The following is a 25476-nucleotide window of genomic DNA, read 5'->3' on the forward strand; positions in this document are numbered from 1 at the left end:
GAAGCTAAGACGACGATGTGAGATCCACTTTTGCAAAAAGAGAAATTAAATGTGACAGAACCATTTTTTCTTCCTCTGACATCATTAACAGCAGCATTTATAATGCACGTATTCTATTGCCACTGCCACTTAACTCATTAAGCAACTCCTCAAATCTGTCACACGCTCTAAATTGTATTTGGATGCATGTGGAATTACTGATGGTGTCTCCTGTTCATGCGGCTTCACAAACAGACGTGATAAGATTGTGACTGTCGTTGGCCGAGATCAGCTCCTCATACCTCTTCCCTCTATCATCACTATAAACCCCTTCTCTAAATGCAACAGCTTCAATATTGTTAGCATAATTAATCACTGGAACTTTAATTGGGTGATAAGTGGTCCCCGTCCTTCAGTATGTATATTCTGCAGACCAGACATTTGAAATGAATTCTGTATCTTATCTGCAGCTCCAAAGACAAAATGAAGAAAGAGAGAGAGAGGTTGGCAGAGCTTAAAGGGAGTGTGGGAGCAGAGAAAAGAGCAGGGATGTAATCATGATCTTGTGTTAGTCACCGAGTTTCTTCACTGGGAAAGCTAATGGCTTATAGATATTTTGCAGCGAGTGCTTGACGATAACTGCAGATGGAAACAAAACACCGTGTTGTTAAAGGAACCGTTGGGCTTTCATCTAAAACATGACAAATTAAAAATGTGCTAAAAGTGTGTGTTTAGGGCAACTTTACCAATAAGACGACTTAAAAATGGTTGATAGTGAACTCTAACAGATATATCTGCAAAGTGTTTTACCCTGCTGGGGAATGCTTCCCCCTCTTATCTCTTGCTGGTGTCATGCTGTCGAGCCAAAGCAGCTCAAAAATGTGTGCTGAAAAAATAATTAGTTCAAAAGAAGGCAGGGAGTGGCGGCATCATTATGTGGATTCATCCCCTCCTGTGAATGAACACATGGATTCATAAAAGACAAACCACAAGCCAAAGAATGGCTGTAAATTATGCAAATATACAAATCAGCTTAAGAAAATGCATCGCATTCCCTTTATATTCCTCAGTCATAAATTTTAATAGTATTATTTGGTATATGGAGGAATTTTACAGTAACTTTTTGAGAATGTTTTAACGTGTCTGTAAAGCAAATTTCAGTTAATGAATCAGGCGACCCCAAAGACTTGAGCAGAAAGGCTATTTATTTTACAGAAATAGTGCTTTAATGATTTAAAAAGCAAATGAAATTTTTTTTTAAATGTCTGATTTAAAATATGTTTAAAATAATAAAGTTTGTACATTTTTGCTTGAACTGTTAATCCATTATTTTCCAAATGTTTGTTAAAGCTCCTCAAATAACCAGAAGTTCAAATTTATAAATATTTCGCTACATGATTATAGGCAGATTATATAATAATTCCCAAAAGCTTTAATAGTTCATGGATAAACAGCTGAAAAAGCAAACAGAGATCTAAACGTACAGACATGAAAATGAAAGCCTATATTAATCTTTTTAGGAGCACAGAGTTCTGTAAAGAGATCCGTCGACTCCATGCTGATAAATGATAGAAGCGCCTTTAGCAGCAGTAACAGAAGAATTCATTTTCTGTATGATTTTATTTTTCTCTCACATTGTTGGAGGAATTCTGGCCTGCTCTACTTCGCATCCCTGCTTCAGTTCATTGAGGTTTATGTCTCTCTGGTGCTTTCACAGCATTTCAAACAGGTTTAGGTCTGAACTTTTGACTGAACCGCTGCAGCGCCTTCTTTCTTTTCTATTTCAGAAAATATTTTTTTATATAGAGGAGTTTATGGTTGACCCAGTGCTGGAACATCAGTAAAAACACCTCAAACTCTGCCTTCTCCTCTTTGGTCTCTTTGGTCTGGTGGCTATTGTTTCAGAAGTCTTGTGGTTTGCAAACCTCAGGCTACGTTCACACTGCAGGTCTTGATGCTCAATTCTGATTTTTTGATCAAATCCGATTTTTTTTTTGTCTCCTCATTCACACTACAAATAAAATGCGACAGCAAACGCGCTCTAGTGTGAACGCTCAAAGCGGCCCGCATGCGCAAAAGAAGACGTCACACACAACGCGCTCAGTTTAGACCCAGACCAACAGTATTGTTTGACTGATGCACCTTAATATAAAGACTTCGGTCTTTACGTTTCCCAATTTTTGCTTTAAGTTATTGTGTTATTTACATAATAATGTAAATAACCTAATAATGATCCTTATTGCTGTTTTAGAGCAGCGGTGCTTCAAAGGATAGTTGCAGATTTCTGTCAGAATCTGCAGATTATACAGTACAATGAAAATGTTCACGTTGTCTTCCCAACAGTTTCACACACTTGCAAGTAATCAATTAAGTGCATCTGATTAGCAGCACCTGGCTGCTGCACAACCTCTTAATTCCTATAGAACCAGTAATGGTGCACATAGTTTTCACAGGACTGCATTTGATCACATTTGAACTTTCAACGCAGTTTGATGGAGGAGTCAATAAAAGGTCTATTATTATTTTATATTTTAGTATTTTATTACAGCTGATGTAATCCAACATTAGTGACTTAAAGTAACTACAAGTAAAGAAAACCAGAGGAGACGGAAAAGTAATGTGAATGCTCTTTGCTCTTTGCTTGTTCATGTGGCTTCAAAGAAACAAACGAAAAATACGTTGTGGGAAAAAAACCCTTTCATCTACTTTTCTTAACAATGTGACACACTCCTTTGCAAGGACAGAACAAAAACTTGAACAAAAACACAAGACAAATCTGTTCTGTTTCAGATGAAACAACATAATTTTATTCCAAAAGTCTTTTTTGCTGCTTTTGATGTGATGAATTACACAACTGCCATCAAAACAACAATAAACTGCAGATATAAAACTGACTTCTGTTAATCACTCACTTAACTCTGCTCGAAAGGTTTGGAAATTCCCCTACACAGCAGACACAAACTATATTAATGAGTCTCTTCTCTGAAGCATGTTGGAAAACATTAAGCGCTGTTTTACATATGGTGTCATATTGTAGTTGCAATGAAGCCATAAACTTCAGAACTGATGCTTTCGTCACGTTTTGTCCTCCTTCATAACTGCGTTATGTGTAATGTAATCTTTTAGTGCTTACCCCATCCGATGAGTATCAAACCCCAGAGGTATTTGGAATCTGATCGGAAGGCCATGAAGATGAGACTGTGGAGGTAAAGGCCTTCTACCAGAATCCAGTAGTAATTGGTAGCCAGAAAGTAGATGAAGAGCAGCACAGTCACCTTGCAGCCAATCTGAAAGCATTAACAGTTTTATCAGATCCTATTTGAAACTAGTATTATGCAGCTTATTATGCTGTTATTTTGCATGTCTGTGTGTTGACACACGCGATGATCACAGTACTTCAAAGTATTCAAACACCACAGGTGATGATAAGAGAGGAAATGATCTCATTACAATCAGAAGCAGCTTGCTGTATAAATTTGCACAAAGATGTTATTAACTAGAACATAAACACAGAGTAAAGCAGCTTCTGCTAACTATGTCATTGTTTGTGTATGATTCCAAGATTAGTGACATGTACAGGCTATGCCCACTAAATTTTATACTGTAAAGGTTTCAGACGTAACCTGGATTGTTTTCTTTGTCATTTTTCATCTCTGAAAATCAAAATCGTATGATAGAAGTCTGCTAAACTCACTACTCAGTTGTTACAATAGAACTGACACTATATACAGTGGGGCAAAAAAGTATTTAGTCAGCCACCGATTGTGCAAGTTCCCCCACCTAAAATGATGACAGAGGTCAGTAATTTGCACCAGAGGTACACTTCAACTGTGAGAGACAGAATGTGAAAAAAAAAAATCCATGAATCCACATGGTAGGATTTGTAAAGAATTTATTCGTAAATCAGGGTGGAAAATAAGTATTTGGTCAATAACAAAAATACAACTCAATACTTTGTAACATAACCTTTGTTGGCAATAACAGAGGTCAAACGTTTACTATAGGTCTTTACCAGGTTTGCACACACAGTAGCTGGTATTTTGGCCCATTCCTCCATGCAGATCTTCTCGAGAGCAGTGATGTTTTGGGGCTGTCGCCGAGCAACACGGACTTTCAACTCCCGCCACAGATTTTCTATGGGGTTGAGGTCTGGAGACTGGCTAGGCCACTCCAGGACTTTCAAATGCTTCTTACGGAGCCACTCCTTTGTTGCCCGGGCGGTGTGTTTTGGATCATTGTCATGTTGGAAGACCCAGCCTCGTTTCATCTTCAAAGTTCTCACTGATGGAAGGAGGTTTTGGCTCGAAATCTCACGATACATGGCCCCATTCATTCTGTCCTTAACACGGATCAGTCGTCCTGTCCCCTTGGCAGAAAAACAGCCCCATAGCATGATGTTTCCACCCCCATGCTTCACAGTAGGTATGGTGTTCTTGGGATGCAACTCAGTATTCTTCTTCCTCCAAACACGACGAGTTGAGTTTATACCAAAAAGTTCTACTTTGGTTTCATCTGACCACATGACATTCTCCCAATCCTCTGCTGTATCATCCATGTGCTCTCTGGCAAACTTCAGACGGGCCTGGACATGCACTGGCTTCAGCAGCGGAACACGTCTGGCACTGCGGGATTTGATTCCCTGCCGTTGTAGTGTGTTACTGATGGTGACCTTTGTTACTTTGGTCCCAGCTCTCTGCAGGTCATTCACCAGGTCCCCCCGTGTGGTTCTGGGATCTTTGCTCACCGTTCTCATGATCATTTTGACCCCACGGGATGAGATCTTGCGTGGAGCCCCAGATGGAGGGAGATTATCAGTGGTCTTGTATGTCTTCCATTTTCTGATGATTGCTCCCACAGTTGATTTTTTCACACCAAGCTGCTTGCCTATTGTAGATTCACTCTTCCCAGTCTGGTGCAGGTCTACAATACTTTTCCTGGTGTCCTTCGAAAGCTCTTTGGTCTTGGCCATGGCGAAGTTTGGAGTCTGACTGTTTGAGGCTGTGGACAGGTGTCTTTTATACAGATGATGAGTTCAAACAGGTGCCATTCATACAGGTAACGAGTGGGGGACAGAAAAGCGTCTTACAGAAGACGTTACAGGTCTGTGAGAGCCAGAGATTTTCCTTGTTTGAGGTGACCAAATACTTATTTTCCACCCTAATTTACGAATAAATTCTTTACAAATCCTACCATGTGAATTCATGGATTTTTTTTTCACATTCTGTCTCTCACAGTTGAAGTGTACCTCTGGTGCAAATTACTGACCTCTGTCATCATTTTAGGTGGGGGAACTTGCACAATCGGTGGCTGACTAAATACTTTTTTGCCCCACTGTAGATTAAAGTAGTGGGACTGAAAGCACCGGGATTTAAAGATTAAGAAATGTGGCCACAAACTTTTTATTACAGGGCTATTTAAATGCAAAAAGTTTAACTTACAAGGTTTTTCAAGTTAACGAAAGTGTGGGGGGAAATAGATTAACCACATCTCAAAAAAAGACACAAAAAAACCCAAAATAACTCGTATTATTGTATTCTAGACACCCAGTTTAACTCTAAGTATTAAAACATTTTTAAACTGTGGAAAATCGATATCAAAGTGTGCAAACCCAGTCCTAAAACTGTAAAAAATAGTTTCCTTAAAAACAAATCTTTAAAATTAATACAACACATATAATAACCCTGGTAATTTGTGCAAATTAAATCTCCAAAAGTTGATTCTGTTCATCTGGATGTTTTCAGTGGGAGAAACGTTTCGTCACTCATCCAGGTGACTTCCTCAGTCTCAGCTGACTGCAGGTTTCAATCTTATAAACAGGACATTTGCATAATGACTGAAACCAGCACGACTGAATGAACAATGGGCTGGGAGGTCAGTTCTTTCATCATTAATATGCAAATTCTCCTGGCCATTGATCAAAGCCCACTGATCAATGGCCATGAGTACCAATCACATTAGACTTTCATACTCAGTCCTGCTACAGTCCAGCCTGTGCATTCACTCGGGGACCAAACAACTCCTAAGTGTGCCACATATATGATTTGTTTACCTCCACTGTGTGGAGAATAGTTTGACACTAGAAGTCTGCTCTCACATTCAGTGGGGAAACCTTCTCACAGGGAAGAGTCACACACTGAATTAATGTTTAAAGGAAAAAGCAGTGAGACTTCTCCTGCAATGCAGTCATTGCAGGAGAAGTCTCACTTAAAACGTTACTGCCTCTTATTTTCAGTCTGGGATGTGAAAATAGGACATTTTCTGTGGAAGTGTCCTGCCAAAGGTGAGAATGTGTTTCCACCCATTTCCATATATATACACACAATCTTGCAGAACTCATGCAAGTAGATGCTTTATTATACATCACAGGCAGTATGTGATGGTATAGGTTGTGGCTCCGACTGTCTCAGACTCAAAGGCTGAGTCATTCAAGTATTCAAGTGATTATCTCAGTTTCCTGGAGCAAATATGCTCCAGCTACAGGTAAGTGGACTCTAAACGAAAGGTTTCACCTTCAAACATGTTGCTCATCAATGAATATTCATTGTATTTCCTTCTGGAACTTTACGTTTTCTTACCAGATCACCTTATTTAATCATTTAAATTAACAAGCTTATGAGGGTGGAATTGCTCCTCTGAATAATATGAATACATTTAAATAACTAAATCAGCTGGTACAGTAAGTGCAAACCGAATAATTAATACTAACAATGCTGCTTACAAGACTCTAAGCTTTAAACAGGAAAAACAAGCTCTGCTCTTGTTTGCTACAGCAAGACAAATGAAATTTAAATACCAAATACCATGGGTCTGTAGCTGGGATAATAATGTAGTCTAAAACTGGTGACTTACACAAATTAAATACACACAAATGGAAGAAAACCCAGAATAAACAAACAAATCTAAAGTGAATGCCATTTCTCGTTGCTTACGTGTTCATGTGGCTTCAAAGAAAGGAAGAAAAAAAATCGGGACAAAAACCTTTCATCTGCTCACTTTAACAATGTCTCATCCTTCTTTTCAAGGACAGAAAAACCTGTAACACAGCCAGCAGTTCTGTTTCATGTCATCATGTTATCGGTACACATAAACACCCAAGTCACCTGTTATTAACATCATAATTAGGACTAATAGAGCTGTTTACAACATTCAAATTAACCTACGAGGGATCAAGCAAAAAAAATAAATGGATAAATAAATAGAATTGTTAACCCATCCTCTGAACGTCACACAGGTTGAATGCATCTGCAGTACCGTCAAACCATTAGAAGTTTTGGCGTCACTGTCTACATCAAGCTGCTCGGGGTTATAACTGAATCAGACTCCATTTTATTAGACATTTCTCTCTGTTTTTGTTTCATAGAAAATTCTCTAAAAACATCCCATCGTTGTGTTCACTGTGTACTGTTCCGCTTCTTCATATTCAGATCCACATCTCCTGCGACATTCAGTTCATGATTATTTTGTGGGGATTTTTCATTAACGTTTTTGTTGTTATGGTGTCCACCTGTGCTCTGTGGTGCTCTCTGTCGTGTTTTATTTTGAAAGTGTCTTGTTCTGCTTCCTTTGTCTGGTTGGTTCAGTCTCAAACATCAACCCAGTGATCAAAAAAAACCAGAGCGTTCTCACTCCCGAGGCGTAACATGTCGACGTTTTGTCACGTCCCGCGGCGTTCCTGAGGAACGCGAAAGGAGACATTCGGCGTTCTTATGGTACGCGGCGGGTTATGGCTGGAATCCAGTGCAATGACGCTCCCGCAGTAATAGACGTTCCAGCCCTGTATTCCAGCCCTAAACCTAACCTTATCCCTAGCCCTGACCATAACCTTATTCCTGACCTTATCCAGGACTTTAATGATGTTAAATAGCGTGTTTCTAAGCGATTTGAAGAAAAAGAGCGAACATGTGTAGGTTCAGTCCAGACGGTTCTCATATTTCCTCTTTTTCCGAGGTCGTCATTTAGGAACGTGGTGGGTAGCCGAAAACGTAATATGGTGACGATTTGTCACCTAGCGTAAAATGTTACGCTTTGGGAGTGAGAACGGGTTGAAAAAACACAAAACCCTTGCTGACTTCAGTGACATCACCTGATTGGTCAGCAGCAGAGCTTTGACGTCAACATGTTTAAAGACTTCCTGTCTGATGTTAAGGACCTCACTTTGAATCGTGGGACTTTTGCTCAATGTTTTGGGTTTTTTGGGCTCGAGTTCTGTTTGTTTCTTTGTTTCATCTTTGTGTTTTTCTTCTTAGTTTGTTCTTATTTTATTCTCAGTTGTGATTCGGGGGGGGGGGGGGGTAGCTTAATCTTGTCTTGGGTCTAAATCCTGGCTGCTGCACAGCCGTGACATTGACATTGTCAAATAACCTGTTACTCATTTTTTTAATTCTTCTGATTTTATTTAAAGTTTGGGGTGGTTGCTTTGCCCAAAGATTTTCTGTTCTTAACTTTTTTTTCTGTACTGGATTTCTTCTGAGGCAACCCATGTTTAATGTCCCAGCACTGTATTGTGTGAGTAATTCCCTCAGGCCACTCTGCAGACGTTTGGACTTGGAGAAAGTTTGTACGAAGGCTCAAAATATCCACCAAAGGGTCCTCGCGCACTTGACAAATTGACCGTGGGACACCCCTAAGCCCTCACAGACTTAGCTGGATGATGCTTCAAGTGTGTGAGGGTGGACACTGAGATTAGGTCTTTTTCTTTGTGATTTCATGATTGTTTCCACCTGATCCTCATCAGCCAATCAGCCCTGTGTGCATATTTATTCATGTGTTGCCGTCTGTTTTTGTTAGCTTGTTTGTTTACGAGCGCTTCAGCAGTTCTCACTGCTTTCCTTCCTTTGGCACGCTTTCTGATGTTTGAGTTTGTCATTTCTCTTGGATTCATTTTACCCTACTGTGCTTTTTTTGAGGATTTTTATAATTCAATCAATACAGTTTTTTTATTTGCATCTGAAAAATCAGGTTCAATTCAAAAAATAAATGCTGCAAATTCATCCTGTGAAATTATATGGTTGGTGTGAACGGCTGCATTAAGATCTGAAGTATATTAATGTGCAAAATATTTGCATGAATTTTATATGTCCAGTGAGTAAAATCTATTATTCTTAGAAATACACAGAAACAAAATCTGGCTTTGTTGTGTAATGACACCTGATGATCCTGATTAAAGTCACTCATTCCAACAAACACTGTACCACATCTCTAATTTGGATCTTATTTAATGTGCATGGTACTTACATACTGCGACTTGTCCAGTGATGCTATGCTAACAGTTTTTAAGCTGTCGAGCAGAGCAGAGTCCAAGTCCTGCAATCCCGCCCTGGAATACACAACTTTGTCCTTCACGAAGATGCTGACTGCTCGTAGCATGAAGGAAACAAAGAGGTGCATGTGGATGTAGTTTCTGGTGCAGTGAAGACGCCTGCCACACAAGCAAAGACAAAGTTATAAAAACTGCAAAGCATTTCTCATAAATGATGAAATGAGTCCAAGGCTACCCTTGTGGCACTGTTGAGTAGAAATGCAAAAAAGTATAAAAAACATGATCTCATGACCACAAACACCAGTAAAGCCAGAGAGTTTAAACGATCTTCTTCCCTCCTGTGTCATCTCTGTAATGTCAGCTATAGGAGTTGAATGTGTATATGTGTGTTCCATTTAACAGAAAATAATCCACCAGTTTTATGCAACATTCAGCCTCAACAGGAAGAGGAGCTGGTGAATAGTAGATAAACAGAGCTGACAGAGGGGATGAATCCTCAGCGATCCTGTCTATTTCTGTCAGAGGAGTGAAACTGTCGATGCAGCACATGCCTGCCCTGTAAATCATCGACGTACAGAGCACCGTGACACACAGGTGTACTGAGTTTTTCCACCGTATGGCCGGTAAAGAAACTGTCAAGGATTTTCAAACTGTCTCATTGTAAGCACGGGTCTCTGGCTATATAACTGTGCAAGGATAAGAGTACGCCTCTGTTAAAGCCAGCGCAGCACTTCTATATCTCTGTTCTGTTTTGCTGCAGTAAACACAGAGAGCATTAAAAACTGTAAAACCTTGCAAACAAATATTCACTATTTAAGTATTAGTGTTGCTGTCACTGCTCCTGTTGTTCCTGCATATAATTACCATGAGCAGTACAGGAACATGAGGCAGAGAGAGGGGGGGGAACAAATCCTGTTAAACGAGTGGCCAAGTCATTGTCTTCAGGGTTGAAGATGATGCAACTGTTTGGTGTATTTTACTCAACAGTTGGGGTTTGTTCAAACATGTGACTGAAGCTCAGCTTATGTGTTTTATTCTTCCTTAATTGGATTTTAAGAAGTGGTAAACTGTGGTAGAGAACACCGAGGCAGCTGCGCTCCGACGGACCTTTCAAACATGTGTAGTGTTTATATTTCATGCCTTCACAGTATGATGAATTCATAATGTCTCCACCTAATTTTCAACTGCAAATGTATAAAGTAAGTTTAAATAACCAGATGTTTTTTCCATAATTTATTTTCAAGACAGCAGGGAGGAGGTTGTTGTTGTTGTTGTGTTTGTGTTTTGTTTTGTTGTTTGTTTGTTTGTTTGTTTGTTTGTTTGTTTGTTTGTTTGTTTGTTTGTTTGTTTGTTTGTTTGTTTGTTTGTTTGTTTGTTTTGGGGGGGGGATTAAGACACTTTTTGATGACCATTATCTTGTCCTGTTTTACCCAAATATGACAACACAACAGCCATACAAACATTATTTATTATTTATTTTAATGAAAGTGTAAATGACAATTTATATAACCATGTTTAACCCTTACATCAGTTAAACACTGTCCTCACTCCTATATACTGCCATCTATAATTGGCAGTATTATTTCATCATCATCACTCAGACCACAAAACGTTAAAAATAATGACTGCAGACTCGTCTCTGCATTCAAACTGCTGTCAAACATCAAAACTGACTTGAAGTTTCTGATACTTCAAAACAATTAATCCCTGTGTGTTTTTGTTTTTTCCTACTCTGGAAAACACTGCACTGCTCAGCACAGCTGACTGTGGCTTGCATAGGGTTAATGTATTGCAGCTCTTTAAAGGGCGCTTTACATTTTCTAACACACATTGTGTACATTATCACTAGAGACAAAAACTGAGGCAGACAGCAGCGGGAGCTTTGAGGGCTGATAAAGAATCAGAATCAGAGATTTGTCAAGTCAAGTCAAAGTCAAAGTCAACTTTATTGTCGATTCTGCCACATGTACAGGACATACAGAGAATAGAAATTGCGTTACTCTCAATCCCTAGATAAATAGCAAATGAACATTTAAATATATTTAAATATAAAAGTGATTAAAAATGCAAGTAAAATAATTAAAAAGTAAAAATTTAAATAAATACAATTTTACATATAACAAGAAAGCTATATAATATACAATATAATGGGTAAGTGACATTGAGTGTAAACCAGGCAGAGTAGTGCAAATAGGCAAATAGTGCAAATGGAGATTTAGTAGTGTACGGTAAGAGAAAGTGTAGCAACAAAGTCTTATGAGGTAATGGCAGTCCAATGCTCCACAAAGTGACTGGTAACTGGTGCAGGCCAGTGAGTGAATCAGAGAGTGTGTGTGTTTGTGTGTGTGTGACAGAGTTCAGTGAGACCGTGGAGGAGAGAGGGGAGAGGGGGCAGAATCGGGAGGGAGTTAAGCTTCCTGACAGCCTGATGGATGAAGCTGTCCTTCAGTCTGCTGGTCCTGGCCTGGAGACTCCGCAGTCTCCTCCCTGACGGCAGCAGCTTGAAGAAGCTTTGCATTGGGTGCGTGGGATCAGCCGCTATGCAAAGGGCTTTTTTAGTGAGACGGGTGCTGTAAATGTCCTGGAGGGAGGGGAGAGAGACACCAATGATCCTCTCTGCAGCTCTCACTATGCGTTGGAGGGTTCTATGACAGGACGCATTGCAGGCTCCAAACCACACAGTGATGCAGCTCGACAGGATGCTCTCGATGGTGCCTCTGTAGAAAGTGTACATGATGGGGGCTGGTGCTCCTGCTCTTCTTAGTTTGCGGAGAAAGAAGAGACGCTGCTGTGATTTCTTGGCCAGTGCTGTGGTGTTGTACGTCCAGGAGAGATCCTGTCGGCACTTTAAGAAGTCAGAAACACTGGATTTAAGGCCTGTATTTGTCAAACGGAGCCTTGATGGCTCTTTGAAATTTCAGCTGCAAATGATCCAGAAAATGTGCTCTGTTTGAAGTTTCCCTTTTTAAACATGCATCTCTGATCACCTCGGGCACTTTAGCATCTGAAGAGTAAGAGGATGTTTACTCAACTTTCAGCTTCCATCTCTCGCAATCAAATCCAGCAACCCAGTCAAAACTTGGTGTTAAAATCAGGAGGAAGTTTACCTACACACAGGATACCCATCAGTGGTGGCACAGAGCTCATTGTTCTGGATTATTTTTATGCAGAAGGCAGGAGAGGTGCTTCTAAATGGGAACGTGTAACACTGGTGTTGCATAAATGACCAGTTCTTACACTCAGGTTTTAAATCTTAAGAAATGCCGTCTTCAGTTACCGGTAAGTGGGTTTTTGTGTGATATACAATTTCAGGTGGGCAGGGATTTCGAAAAAGTTTTTGAAGTGTTGATGGGATTATTACACCTACCGTAACACGCCATAATAAATCTGGAGAGCCCTGCCAGTGGAACTGCAAAATCAAAGGCAGTTTGAAATGATCGCCTCCTGTTTACTTGCATCTCTCTCAGGTCCATGTGAAACGAGGTTTTCATCTACATCAAAGCTTTTATTTTCATAATTTAAAATATTTCTTTACACTTGTTTGAATCCTCTTATGTAAGGAAGCAAGCTGTTACAGTAAGTCACATAATTTGCAGAGTCTTTTTCAGATGAATGTGGTTGGCTGCTCCGTCTCCAGTTACCGGATCATTAGAGGTATCTTCCTGTTGCTTGGATATAACCTGCCTTCAAAAATACTAAAAATAACTGAGCCCATGATTCTGCAGTTTCCTTTTCAAGGTTACTTAAAATAACATCATTCAGAAGCTGTTATTCGTTAGAACTAATCAATTTAAATCGAACCAGTTAAGAAATTAATTTACCCTAATCAGTGATGGACATTGATAACTTTGATGGCCATTGTGATTTTGAAGATCAGATTCTGTATCCATTCCTTTACTGGTTTCCACAGATGTTCAGCAAACCACTTTTATTCCCAGAGTGCAGAAGCACAGCAGGAAAAAGTCCTTCATGTGGTCCAGGTGAAAAGCTCCACTGGCACCACTTTCAACATTAATAGTGTGAATACCGTGACTGAGATCCTGTTTCTCTGTAAACTTTAATCTTCTACTTTATTCTAGTTGCTCCGTTTCTTTGCCGCTTAACTACTCCCTCAGTTTTCATTCGATTTTCACCATTCAAATTTTAAGCTCTTCTGCTCATTCTGCTAATGCCAGCTATATCTTTTGGTGCTGATAACTTTTATACTTTTTGAAATATTAAGCTTTCTATGTCATTTTTGACTCATTTGAATGAATGGGACCACATTAGCAGTGTGATCACCAGGTTAGCTTGCCGGGCTGAGCTGTGTTTTAGCTCAGTGAGATGAGCAGCCGTTTTCAGAGCAGGAGGGTTCGAATCCCGCAACATTTTTTTCAGCAAACACTTTAACTTTTTTAACACTTTTCAGAACAAATTTCAGCTTCTACACCCTTTTCAGCAGAAATTTTAGCTTTTTCACCTCTTTTCAGCACAAATTCCAGGTTGTTCAGCGGTTTTCTTCACCTATTTTCAGCAGAAACTTCAAGTTCCGCTCTTTTCAATTTCAATTCAATTTCAGCCTCTTCTGCTCTTTCAGCAGAATTTCAGCCTTTTTGCCTGTTTTGAGTATACAGTTCTGCTTCTTCACCTCTTTTCAGCACGATTCAGCTTCTTCGGGACCCTGCACATTTTTTCTCTCACCATATCTGTCTTTGGGACAAGAACTAGTTTGGCTCAGTGAGATGAGCAGCTGCCGTGAGACCTGGTGGTGCAGGTTCAAATCCTACCTGTGGCTGTTGTCACACGTCTTCTCTGCTTGCACTCAGTGTGCTTTATTGATATTGTTCAGTGTACCCTTTCAAATACAACGGTTTTCAGCAAAGACTTCAGTTTCTACAGCAGATAGTTCTCCTTCTGCTGTTTTCAGATTCCACTACACGGCATTCACACTGCATTTTCGCAGGAAATGCAACTTTTTCTAGATTAATTTCTTAATTTAAAAAAAGAAGAAGCTTGGAAACATATCCAAATAAAAACTACTACAAAACCACTATTAACAATTTCTTTTGGATGACATCTTTCTTATGTATTTGTGTTTTATCTACAAGGCCGTTTATTTTTCTTTATTTGGATCACAAATGTAAAAACTTGTAGCAGTCATGGATAAATGCCGGGGTTCTGGTCAGAGTCAGTCTGACACATATTTTGTTAAAGCTAGCCATCGGTCCGATCCCTTTTTCAAGAAGAAGGCACAAGTCGATGTTTACAGTGTATTTACAACTTCAACAGTACACCGTATCAACAGAGAGATTGCCCCTTTCACACTCAGTCCCACCAAAATCTAATTCTCAGTCTTTCCAGCCAGGCTGTTTGCAACAGTTGGCATGGTATTGACTGCTTACCAGGATCCAAGCTCTGTGCAGATGGCGATGCAGGGAATGACGAACTGGAGGGGAAGTGTGCACGACTTTGTTTTGAATTCTTGGACCTGGTAATTAGGGATGTGTTTGCATGACACTACACAGGATGTGACTTGTATGCTAACCTTATAGCCAGATAAGAATGGCTCCCTGTGTCCTTGTGTATATTGTTTAGTATGTTCTCATATTTCTGGTATTTTCTGATTGATTTCTTAATGTTCTTAGTTTGTTTATGATTGTCCAGTTTTTTATTCCTGGTTTATAATAAGTGTCAGTTCCTATTTTGAGTTTTTCTTGCACCGTTCCTGTTGAGGAACACAGGATGCCTTTGTGAGTTTCATTTACCTTTGCAAAGGGGTCAAACAACATGCCAGTAGCCTGCATTTTGACCAAGAGGGACTGCAAGCCTAGAATATTTATACAGACAAGCTATCTTTCTGCCATGGTCCGAGCGCTGTGTAATAAAAGATAACTCGTACATCAACACGTGGTATTTCTGAAAGATTACATGGAGACAGAATATGACAGCATGTCAGAGCCTTTCATTCGGCACGGTCAGCTTGACCCGGAGAAGCAGGGGTCTTAAATTTTCCATTATGTTCCTTCAATCTTTCGTTCTTTGTCGTTTGTCCCTCTCATTTCCCTACGCTTATACATTTGCCCTCTCTGTTCGCCCGTGCCTCTTAATGTTTCAGTATCTGTGTCTAGTAGTTTTCTATTTCCTCTTTTATTTTCCAGCCTGATTTCCCTTCATGGCATTGATTAGTTTTACTTCCACTTTGTGTTTATCATGATTGAGCTCGCCTGTGTAATCCCCCTCACCTGTTCCTTGTGTGTATTTATAGTATTTGTCTTCTTGCAGCCTCCCTGCATGTTTCCCTCTCTGCTCTTCTTGGCTTTAGTTACTTTGCATTTTGGACTCTGTTCTCTTTTGGATTTGTTATTTTTGGGCTTTGATGAGACACGGCTCACATTTTTGTTCTGTCCATTCTGCCTCTGAAAGCTGCGTTCTGGGTACTCATATCTACGCTCCAATACGACAGGACAAAGTAAAAAATTTACATCAACTGTCGAAACTTTCAAAAATGTGGCTGTGGTTCTAAAATAATTGCTAAGGGAAAATCTTGGCTCCTGAAGGTCAGTTTTGCTACATCTACTGCTGCACTGCCGCTGAACGTCAACACTGCACATAAAATGATCTCTACTTGTCTCATGTGGACATACAGATGAGTCATTATTTATTCTGCTAATCTCTAACATGTCCAGTAGAGTGGATGTGTTTTAGTTTAGATCTGTAATGAGCACATCTTACATTTCCATATGCAGATGTGTGAGACGGCAGCGTCCCCATCACCACACTCTAAATTAGACTAATTAGCATTCTGCCATTTGAAGTATACTCAACTCTGCATCCTCTAGATGTGGTTCGAAACGGTACATGAGGCAACAGGACACAAATATTCCAGCTGACAAGGGAGCTGACAGAGGCATCACAAGAATATAAATATCCCGGCTGCTGGGGAATTTTCATAACCTGTAAAGTTCAAGTCAGTAAGGCATTAAATGTTGCTGTTATTTTTAAGTTCCTGCCACTGCTGATTTTCAGAATCCAAAGCAGGATGTGCAGCAGGAGTCCGGCTCCCACTGATGTGTTTTCTATCTGCAGAAGCTCAGATTTGACAAACTGCAGTTTATGATTTAAGCAAAAACAAAAACTGCTCTCTTACCGGAAGTATCCAATGATCATGATGGCCACTAGCAGAGAGCTGAAGGACACGGCATAGCCAATGGTATACATGACGTACAGCCGCTCAAAGAAGTCTTGCTGTGACAAGAAAGAGAGACATTTCCTATTTAGTCAACTTCTGAACAAGACTGGTACAATTTACACAATCATGACTCACAATGGTATGGTGGAAAAAACGGGGCTGCAATGAGAACATGGAAGCCCAGCACGAATGGAGTTTAATTAAAACAGAAAAATGAGTCAGCATTACATCCCTAATCTTTGATAGAGTAGAAATTACTTCAGGAGTTTTAGCAGCAAATCCATTCCCTGGAAATCTAAGATAATGTAATCTCTACGAGGAGTGGTTAGGCTCAAAGCAGCCAGAAGATCCAGCTGATACCAAAAACAAAAGATGGCTATAAGTCTCTCTTCCTGGTAATGTTTTATTTTCAGAGCAGATGACATCCCCAGGGTAGTGTGGTTGCTTAGATGAATAGGTTGAATATGAAAAGCTGTGTGGAGTGAAATTAAAAGGCTAATTTTATAAGAGAATTATTAATTTTCTTGACAAGATTTTAATTCTTTGTAAAGAAAAATGATGATGGAGGGAAATTAAGGCTGAGCTGATCCATCATTTATAAAGCGACAGACCTGGAAGTCTTTTTGTTAAACACGCCTCAAACTAAATTTGAGATATTAAGCACATGTTAGGCTTATCGTTAAAAAGCTGTACCAGTCGCTCAAAGTCAGTTGTGATTTCACAAAAGCTGCAATCGAGCCAAGTTGGATGAAGGACTCGGAGGCTTGTAGATTTGATTCTTCTATCTAAAGCAAGTTTGTGGAGAGCTTTTAGCAGGTTGGAGAGGCAAACTTTTTTATTTATAAAGTTACTATTTTTTTATTGTTTTCATGGAAACAGCCCAACTTTCTATAATTCAACACTGAATGGAAGCTTGTTATCTGTTATCACTCGGCTGCAATTTGTCACTCCTCCAAACTCAAGTGTCTCAGTAAAGCAAAGTCTCTGCAGCAGCACGTCGACTACTTTTTGTTTCCTACTACAGTACAACTGACTCCTGACATGAGGCATCCAAAGCTGGCAATTAGCCGGTGAACACAGCAGCAGTTAGCAGCTAAAAAGTCAAATATTTCCCCCTGGAGCTGTTAGAGACGCACACAAAAGACCTAAGAAAACACATGGTAACGAGTCCAAATACTAATGATTCTCCATTTATCTGTCTGCTGTGTGAATATGTGTGTGAATACACTTACAAAAGCTGCTTTAAAAGGTGACGTGAAGACATATTAATGTCACTAATGTAGTGTCAGGTTGGATAATCCATTTATTATTCATCTCTGTCTCTCTTCCACAGCATGTTTTTATCCAGTCTTCCTTCTCTCACCCCACCCAGTCGCAGCAGATGGCCCCGCCCCTCCCTGAGCCTGGTTCTGTTGGAGGTTTCTTCCTGTTAAAAGGGAGTTTTTCCTTCCCACTGTCGCCAAAGTGCTTATTCATAGGGGGTCATATGATTGTTGGGTTTGTCTCTGTATGTATTATTGTAGGGTCTGCCTTACAATATAAAGTGCCTTGAGGCGACTGTTGCTGTGATTTCGCGCTGTATAAATAAAATTGAATTGATTAACATCTTATATGTGTAGCAGGCAAAACAAGGAAAGGGGAAAAGTAACTGAAAGTAACTTTTAGATGAAATATGAGAATTTAAATGGCTGTAAACAGACGGATGGCGAGATGAAAACTTCTCCAATTATTGAGATTTTGTATCCTTTTCTGCCTTCAAATGGCTAAAATATCAAAATCTGCAGTTAAAATTGATATTTTCAGAATGAATCATACCAAACAGCACACTAATCACTATGGCGGATGCTAGGCTTTATTGATTAATATGTTTGAGCTTCAAGAGATGCAGACTGTCTGAATGATTACATGTTTTTAAATTTTATTTATTTTTTGGTTGCTTGGAGCACAGTGTCCTCATTTGTCCTGAAATAATTCTGCTATATGATTAGTCACCAGCTTCTGAGAACACTTTGTTTGGTTTCCTTATCAAATGTCTGCTTTGTATTTTATTGGGGGGGCATATCTGGGCGGACGGTACCGTAGAGGATGTAAGAAATGCTTTTTGGAGCTGATTACTGAGTAGAAAATAAGACTGTCATAATCCTGCTGTACAAAAGTTAGCAGTATTTCAGATTTCCTTTAATCATTTTTCTTCTACAACCTGAGAAGGAACACATAATGAACAGCTAACAACTCATAAATATGCAGCCTGTGATGTGTTAAAGGATAACAAGTAAAAAGGGTGAGAACGTGAGCTTCGGAGGATGAGGAGCTGTTTGGTTGTTAGACACTCGAGGTAAGAATATGAAGCTCTGCACCACAAAACAGATGTTTGTGTAAGATGGAGCAGACGGGGCAGCAGATGTTTCAGAGAACATCCAGGCTTATTCACAGAGGTCTGCTCTATGTATGTTTATTGACCTGTGTGCAACACTGCGCGAGGCTTGATTCACCCCTCGTTTATTTACATTCAGATGGGAAAATGGAAGATATGGCAGCAATTTATCGAAACATGGAAACAGTATGTGAGGTGAAAGCACAGTTTGTACATTTTGAAAGAGCTTAAAAGTCAAAGAAATTGTATGGCTGCTTTTTTCTTCAGCACAGCCTGAATGCTGAAATCAGATGCTTTCCAGATAGGATTACACTGTAGATCTAAATCTAATGGTACTTTTCTGCGTTCATATTTTCAGTCGTTTTAACAAGCTCTCCAGCAACACTGGCTGAAATCCAGCTCCAACCCATCACAGAGTGTTACAGGCAAGTGTAGATACTCAGTGTACCTCCCCAGACCTCCTACAGACAAACCGATGAAGATCTGAACCAAATATTTTCAAATTTAGATTCATCACTCCACTGACTTCCAGCCCAGTTGTCTCTTGTCTAAAGCACACATCAGGCGTTCCTCCCGCTTCCCTTCTCTAAAAATGACTTCTTGACAGCCACCCTTCCATTTCTGATGAGGCTTCGGTGAACAGCGGGTGGATCAGCTGAAGGTTCAGGTGCATCTCTCAGCTCCTGCGTCGGGTCTGTGTGGCTCTCAGACACTGTTCATCTGCAGTGGATCGTTTTTAGGCCTGTCACTTCTTCTTTTGTTCTCCACTTGTCTAGTGTCCTTAAAATTTTTAAGAGGCAACAATGCCAAGTTTTCAGCTTATAGCAGCGTGTTGGTGTAAAAATACTATTTCATGCCTGTCAAACTGTGTTATCTTTGCCATTTTTCATGGTTTCAGCTGAAGAAACAGGAAGAAATGTGTCTTTGCAACAGGCTGCTTGTAATAAAGTGCCAAAAGATACAATTTAAATTTGGTTCTTTGTTGTCTCTTGTCTGTTTTAGACACATCTAGTTGCTTCATCTCTTGATTTAGGACCTTTTTTGTTTTGTTTGAATGATTCAAAGCCAGTGTTGAGTTCCTTAATAATAGGGAAAAGGGTGGTGCAGTGGTGTGATCGTGCAGTATGCACCCGGGAAAGGTCGTCAGGCTTAAGTTAAGGGAAAGTCTGGCTGCTTGGAAGCAAAATGTACAGAATGAGGGGTAGCTGGAGACTTTTACTGTATACTCACAATGGAAAACATTTCACACATACAGCTGCAACTTTAATATTTTATAGCGATACTTACTCTCCCATCTTCGTCACTGAAGGGCTGGAGAAAGCGTAAACACTCTGAGTAATTGGTCCATGTTTTGTTCCACTGCTCCACAAAGACCCAGGAACCGTTGATGTCACACTTCCTGTAAGCATGTCCTACAAAATGCCCATTTTAAAAATAAAAAATAATTTCACTCAAACAAAAACACCTTTAAAAAGGTTTAAGTAACTAATGCATAAATGGCCCAAACACATCTATTCTTACACAGGTGATCTGAAATTATTAATCACAATGAATAATAAAAACTACACCTTAGTTCTGTGTCGTGTATAAAAGGGAAAAAAATCATTTTTAATGCCCTTAAAAACCTTTTTACCTTCAATTCATTGTGGCTTTCACATCAGGGAAAGAACGGATGTAAATCAAACTATTAATGACTGAATTTAAAACATTAATGTTGACGCTCGATGTGATGGACAGAGTTCGTTCCACTTTAATTCTTTAATTTTTTTTCTTTGTGGCCTGAATATGAAGCTGAAATTATTCAAGAATCCTGCTGTAAGGACCAAAAAGTTTCACTAATTATCCACCAAATATGATGTTCCACTTTTCTGTGAAGAACACATCAGAGCAAAATTTCTCAAAAAGCAAACTTTCATCTTGTCCAAGACCTTCAAAATCCTCAAAACTCTTTTTCGGATTGTACGCGCTACCTGAGAATATAACGAGTCATGCTGAAAATGCTTGTATTAGATGTTCGCTGAACAGTTTGAGTTTTTCTTTGCATGTTAAGCTCTAATTCGGTGCTGGAAAAGAAAAGTGTTAACCTTGGTGATTGAAGTCATAGATGTACGATGGGCAGGGGACCTTGGTGATGAGCCCGGGGGAGCCGTGGGGCCAACAAATCAGACCGTCCCAGTCTGGAGGGCACACCTCATCTGCAGTGAGAAGATGAAGAAGTCAACACGTCACCGATATGATACCCTCTGTTTTTCCTATGTGTGCTAGTTCGTTTTACATGCCAAGAATATGGACTTCTATCATATATATCCATTCACATTGTGATGCGAATAGGCTTGTACGCTCGCAGGCCACTTTGTTAGGTGCACCTGTTCAACTGCTCATTAATGTCAGCTCGGCACATCATTTAGCCATGTAGACATGGTCACAACAACCTGCTGTTCAAAGTGAACATGAAAGTAGCAAAGAAAGGGGATTTAAGTGACTTTGAATGTGGCATGATTGTTGGTTCAAGAGAGGCTGGTTGGAGTATTTCAGAAACTGTAAATCCTTGAGATGCTTTTCTCAGAAAATGCCAGCAGATCAACAAAGGTCTGTCATCCAGTGAGCGGCAGTTCCTTTGCACAAATGTCTCGCAGATGTCAGGAGAATGGCCAAACTGCTTTAAGCTGACAGGAAGGCAACAGGAACTCAAATAGCCCCTATTCACACCTGAGGTATGCAGAAAAGCGTCTCTGAATATAATACACCGAACCATGAAGCAGAAAACCACACCGGGGCCGCTCCTGACAGCTAAGAACAGGAAACGGGTTATAATTTGGTGTCGCCACAACAAGACAATAAAAGATTGGAAAACTGTCTCGATTTCTGCTGCGATATTCAGATTCAGAATTTAATTTAAAAACAAACAAGTGTGGCTCCATCCCAGGTCACCGGCTCAGGCTGGTGGTGAAACGATGTGGCGAATGTTTATTTGGACCCACTGTTTGAATCCCACAGCCTACCTGAGCGTTGTTGCTGAGCAGGTCCGTCCATTTACATCCACAGCGTTTCCATCACCTGATGGCTGGGTAACGCTCCGAAATCATCTCAAACTGGTTTATGAAACATGAAAATTAGCTCTCCCCAGTTGGTCTCAGAGCTTTTATTATTGATCTCCTTTTTAGTTTTCAGAGCAGAGATTACTGCTGTGCCTTTAATCTCCTAAAACCCGAATTCTTTCATGGTGTGCACTTTTAATTTCTCTTTGTTATTTGGGCTGATTGGGACCTGATGAATGTTTTTACCTGATTTTTGTTTGAGAAAAATGAGATCCACATATGAGGACATTTGTTTTAAATTTCAATAGAACAGTGGCAGTATAATGTCCTCATAAGTGGATATCAGGCCATTGTAGAGCAAAATTTAGTATTTTGGTCTAGACAACCTAAAATGTGATGTCCACATATGTGGATGCCAGGTCCTAGGAGGTTAAAACAGCAGTTTTAAAGGCCCGACTCTTTGTGGTGTCGGGCCTTTGCGGTGGTGACGACTTGGACACTCCAGAATGAGTTTCCTCATTGCCCTAAGCTTTTTGTTATGAATTCAGAGAAGGCTTTAAAAACAGATAAAGACCTTCCTATCCAAACAGAGATTCGGGTAATTATGTGTCTAACCTTGTTTTGTGGTGTTCGTGCATCTGCTTTATCGTTTTATTTGTTTTGTTTTCTCTTTGTCTCTTTGTGCTTAATAAGTCAAAAGAGTTCACTGTATCAATCCAACAGAGCCACATTGGAATGTGCAGCCAAGAAATCATCTTAATATAGATGAGAATCTCTGATGAAAAACCATTAAATGAACACTTGATCATCTAAACTTTTAATCCACACCTCAAAGGGTTGATGATTTCAGCTTCCACTGACTGCTGTTGTGTCATTTTGTTCTAATCAAATTACAGACACGAGTTGAGGTTTTCAGTTGTCATCACCTGATGTGTGATTTAAGTGTTCCTGTAATATTATAATAGGGCTGTTCGATATAACGATATAAAAACATCTATCGTTTCATTTTACGCAATCGTTTGTTTTGTGGTGTCGCAAAATAAAATGTTAACGGCAATATTTTTTCATCATTTTGATGGTCACTGTAGTGGCTATATTAATTTCTTAAAGTTCTCTCTTTCTCTTATATTTAATATAACCACACTACAGACGGACAAGCGTTTGTTTTTATGCGTTGTCGTTAGCAACAACGACGGTAAAACCACCGCGTGTCCGTTTGTTCCACATAAACCTTTCACAATAAAGCTCAAGATCCTGTTGAGACTTTTCAAAATAAACTGAATGACGTGAAAGATGCAGTGTTTACGGATGAGAAGCAAAAAAAGAGCCGTCGGGTGCTAAAAAATAAACCTCAGACTCAAACGTTAGAACAGGCTTTTCCCCGCAGCACGCCGTGTAATAAATACTCACAAAGAAAACAGCGGCCGTTACAACTTATGTCTAAAAATGTATCGTTTCATGCATTGGTTAAAACACTCGACTCCAGGTACACCAGGGGTCTCGAACTCCAGGCCTCGAGGGCCGGTGTCCTGCAGATTTTAGATCTCACCCTAGGTCAACACACCTGATTCAAATGATTAGTTCATTACCAGGACTCTGGAGAACTTCAAGACATGTTGAGGAGGTAATTTAGCCATTTAAATCCGCTGTGTTGGATCAAGGACACATCTAAAACCTGCAGGACACCGGCCCTCGAGGCCTGGAGTTCGAGACCCCTGAGGTACACGACGCCCAGCTGGAAACACTTCACGCAAGTCGAGCTGCCCGAGATTCACAGAATTTACAGAAAATGTTGCATTTTTGTGATTTATATCGTTATCAACAGTAGATGTCTTAATATCGGGATATGAGATTTTGGTCATATCGCACAGCCCTATTGTATAATTTCAATTACAGTGACTGAGCCTGGATTCAATTCAAACTATTCACTCTTGCTTTCTTTTTTAATGACATCTAATTACTGCCTCAGCAGGCAAGTTTTTCCAAACACCCTTTCAACAGGAAACAAAATCTGTGACTTGTTTATTTAGCGAGTAGCCAAAAAAACAGATTCACTGACCATCCTTCATTAAAAGCCACTTACACGTTTAATTGCTATTTAGATCTGAAAGGAAATAGATGGAACAACAGTTTCTGAATGTGTTAGAAGGCCAAAGGTTTAATGGCAGCTCCTGACATCACAGGGAGGCGTGAGACTAAATCATTTAGATATGGGGATAATGGTGCATATTATAAATGACATCAATTAAAGCCCAAAGGGAAGAATTTGACACAAAGCCAGATGTGGGAATCAACCAGGATGCAGAAAGTCTGCTGATGTTTCTGTTAGAGCCTAAATCACACTGGCTGGAATAACATTACAGCAGGCAGGCATTAATCTAACACCTTTCAGATCTGCCTCATCTGCATTGAAAACTATATTTTCACTCATATCTCAAGATGTCACATAATACGGGTGATGTGAGCTATAAAAGCAAAACTATGTGAAAGTTGATTTGGGATGTTGAAGAGCTCTGTGTGCGTGCACCTCAACACAATCTGAGACTGTTTGCCCTCTGATTTTCATTCTGGATCAAAAGAATGAAGACGAGCCTGAAATACTGAAAAGGGCTCCCTACACAGCAGCTTTACTTCCTGTGTATGTTTTGTAACGTGCAACATTAAAAGACACAGTCATACTCTTCTGTTTCACTAAAAGCTCTGTGGAACAGAAATAGTCTGAGCCCAGTGCTAAACATCTGGGACAATAAATCAATGTCAGCCCACAGGACCTATTGGACAGACTCAGGGCACACTCACAGCTGCCGTTGGTGACATAACAAAAAGAAAAGAGTTCTTTCAAAAAACTATTTAAAATCAGCAGTTTAATATTTTATGTATTCTGGAAGACAAGACCAACTGTCCATCAGTGATTATGCACCTGCCACCTGGAAAATAAAGAGGCAAAAAAGCACAAAAACATCCAGAGAGAGAAATGTACACCCTGCAGTCTGCCCAGGTCTGGTGCTGAAGGCTGAGGGGTAAGCTGCGCCCACTTCTGATGGAGCATGCTGGCTCATTTGCTGCTGCAGCTCTGATTTCAAATTGATTCCAAACATGTGGTGTTTTAATTGAAATTACTCATTAAAGAGCACAGAAATGTTAGCCTCTATTATTCTGTTAAATACTTGCATAATCACTGGTTATGAAAGCTGAACAAACGAGAGTTTCAAGTTGAAAACAAATGATTATATAAATAATTGGTTTATATATAATATACTGTAAAGGAAAAATAAAAAACAAAACTGTCTTTAGTTCAAATGTCCTTGAAACATCCTTTTGATTTTATTGATTTAATTTCTTATCAGCTCTGCAAAGTTGAATTAAATGCAAACAGATCTTACAACAGATTATCACATATGTAGCACAAATGTTATGTTATTGGCTGTTTGAGCACATCCCCTGTTACCCAACCGGGTTACAGAAGCCAGAGGGTGTGCTTTAAATCCTGGGTTTAGGTTGTAAGAATCACTTTTAGATACTCGTCAATTTTTTGCTTGCAAAAGTGGAAGCTCCATATACAAATACAACTCCCTCCTTTCTGCTCTCTGAGCACTGAGCATCCTTAATTGAGATAAGGAGTGCAGAAGAGTTTGTGGTCACATCAAATATTGATTTC

General features: G+C 39.8%; 1 protein-coding gene across 1 annotated transcript in view; it reads right to left on the reverse strand.

Annotated features, from left to right (window-relative positions):
• Positions 1-25476, reverse strand: part of pth2ra (parathyroid hormone 2 receptor a) — a 72843-nt gene that overhangs the window by 38897 nt on the left and 8470 nt on the right. Inside the window, exons 3-7 of the mRNA XM_026144345.2 lie at positions 20865-20975; positions 20068-20192; positions 16365-16462; positions 9214-9397; positions 3113-3266 (exon numbers count right to left, since the gene is read on the reverse strand). Of these exons, the coding sequence (XP_026000130.1) occupies positions 3113-3266; positions 9214-9397; positions 16365-16462; positions 20068-20192; positions 20865-20975 (672 nt within the window). The remainder of the gene's footprint in view (positions 1-3112; positions 3267-9213; positions 9398-16364; positions 16463-20067; positions 20193-20864; positions 20976-25476) is intronic.

Source organism: Astatotilapia calliptera, chromosome 16, assembly GCF_964374335.1.
Source record: "Astatotilapia calliptera chromosome 16, fAstCal68.1, whole genome shotgun sequence".
In the NCBI taxonomy this organism is placed as follows: domain Eukaryota; kingdom Metazoa; phylum Chordata; class Actinopteri; order Cichliformes; family Cichlidae; genus Astatotilapia; species Astatotilapia calliptera.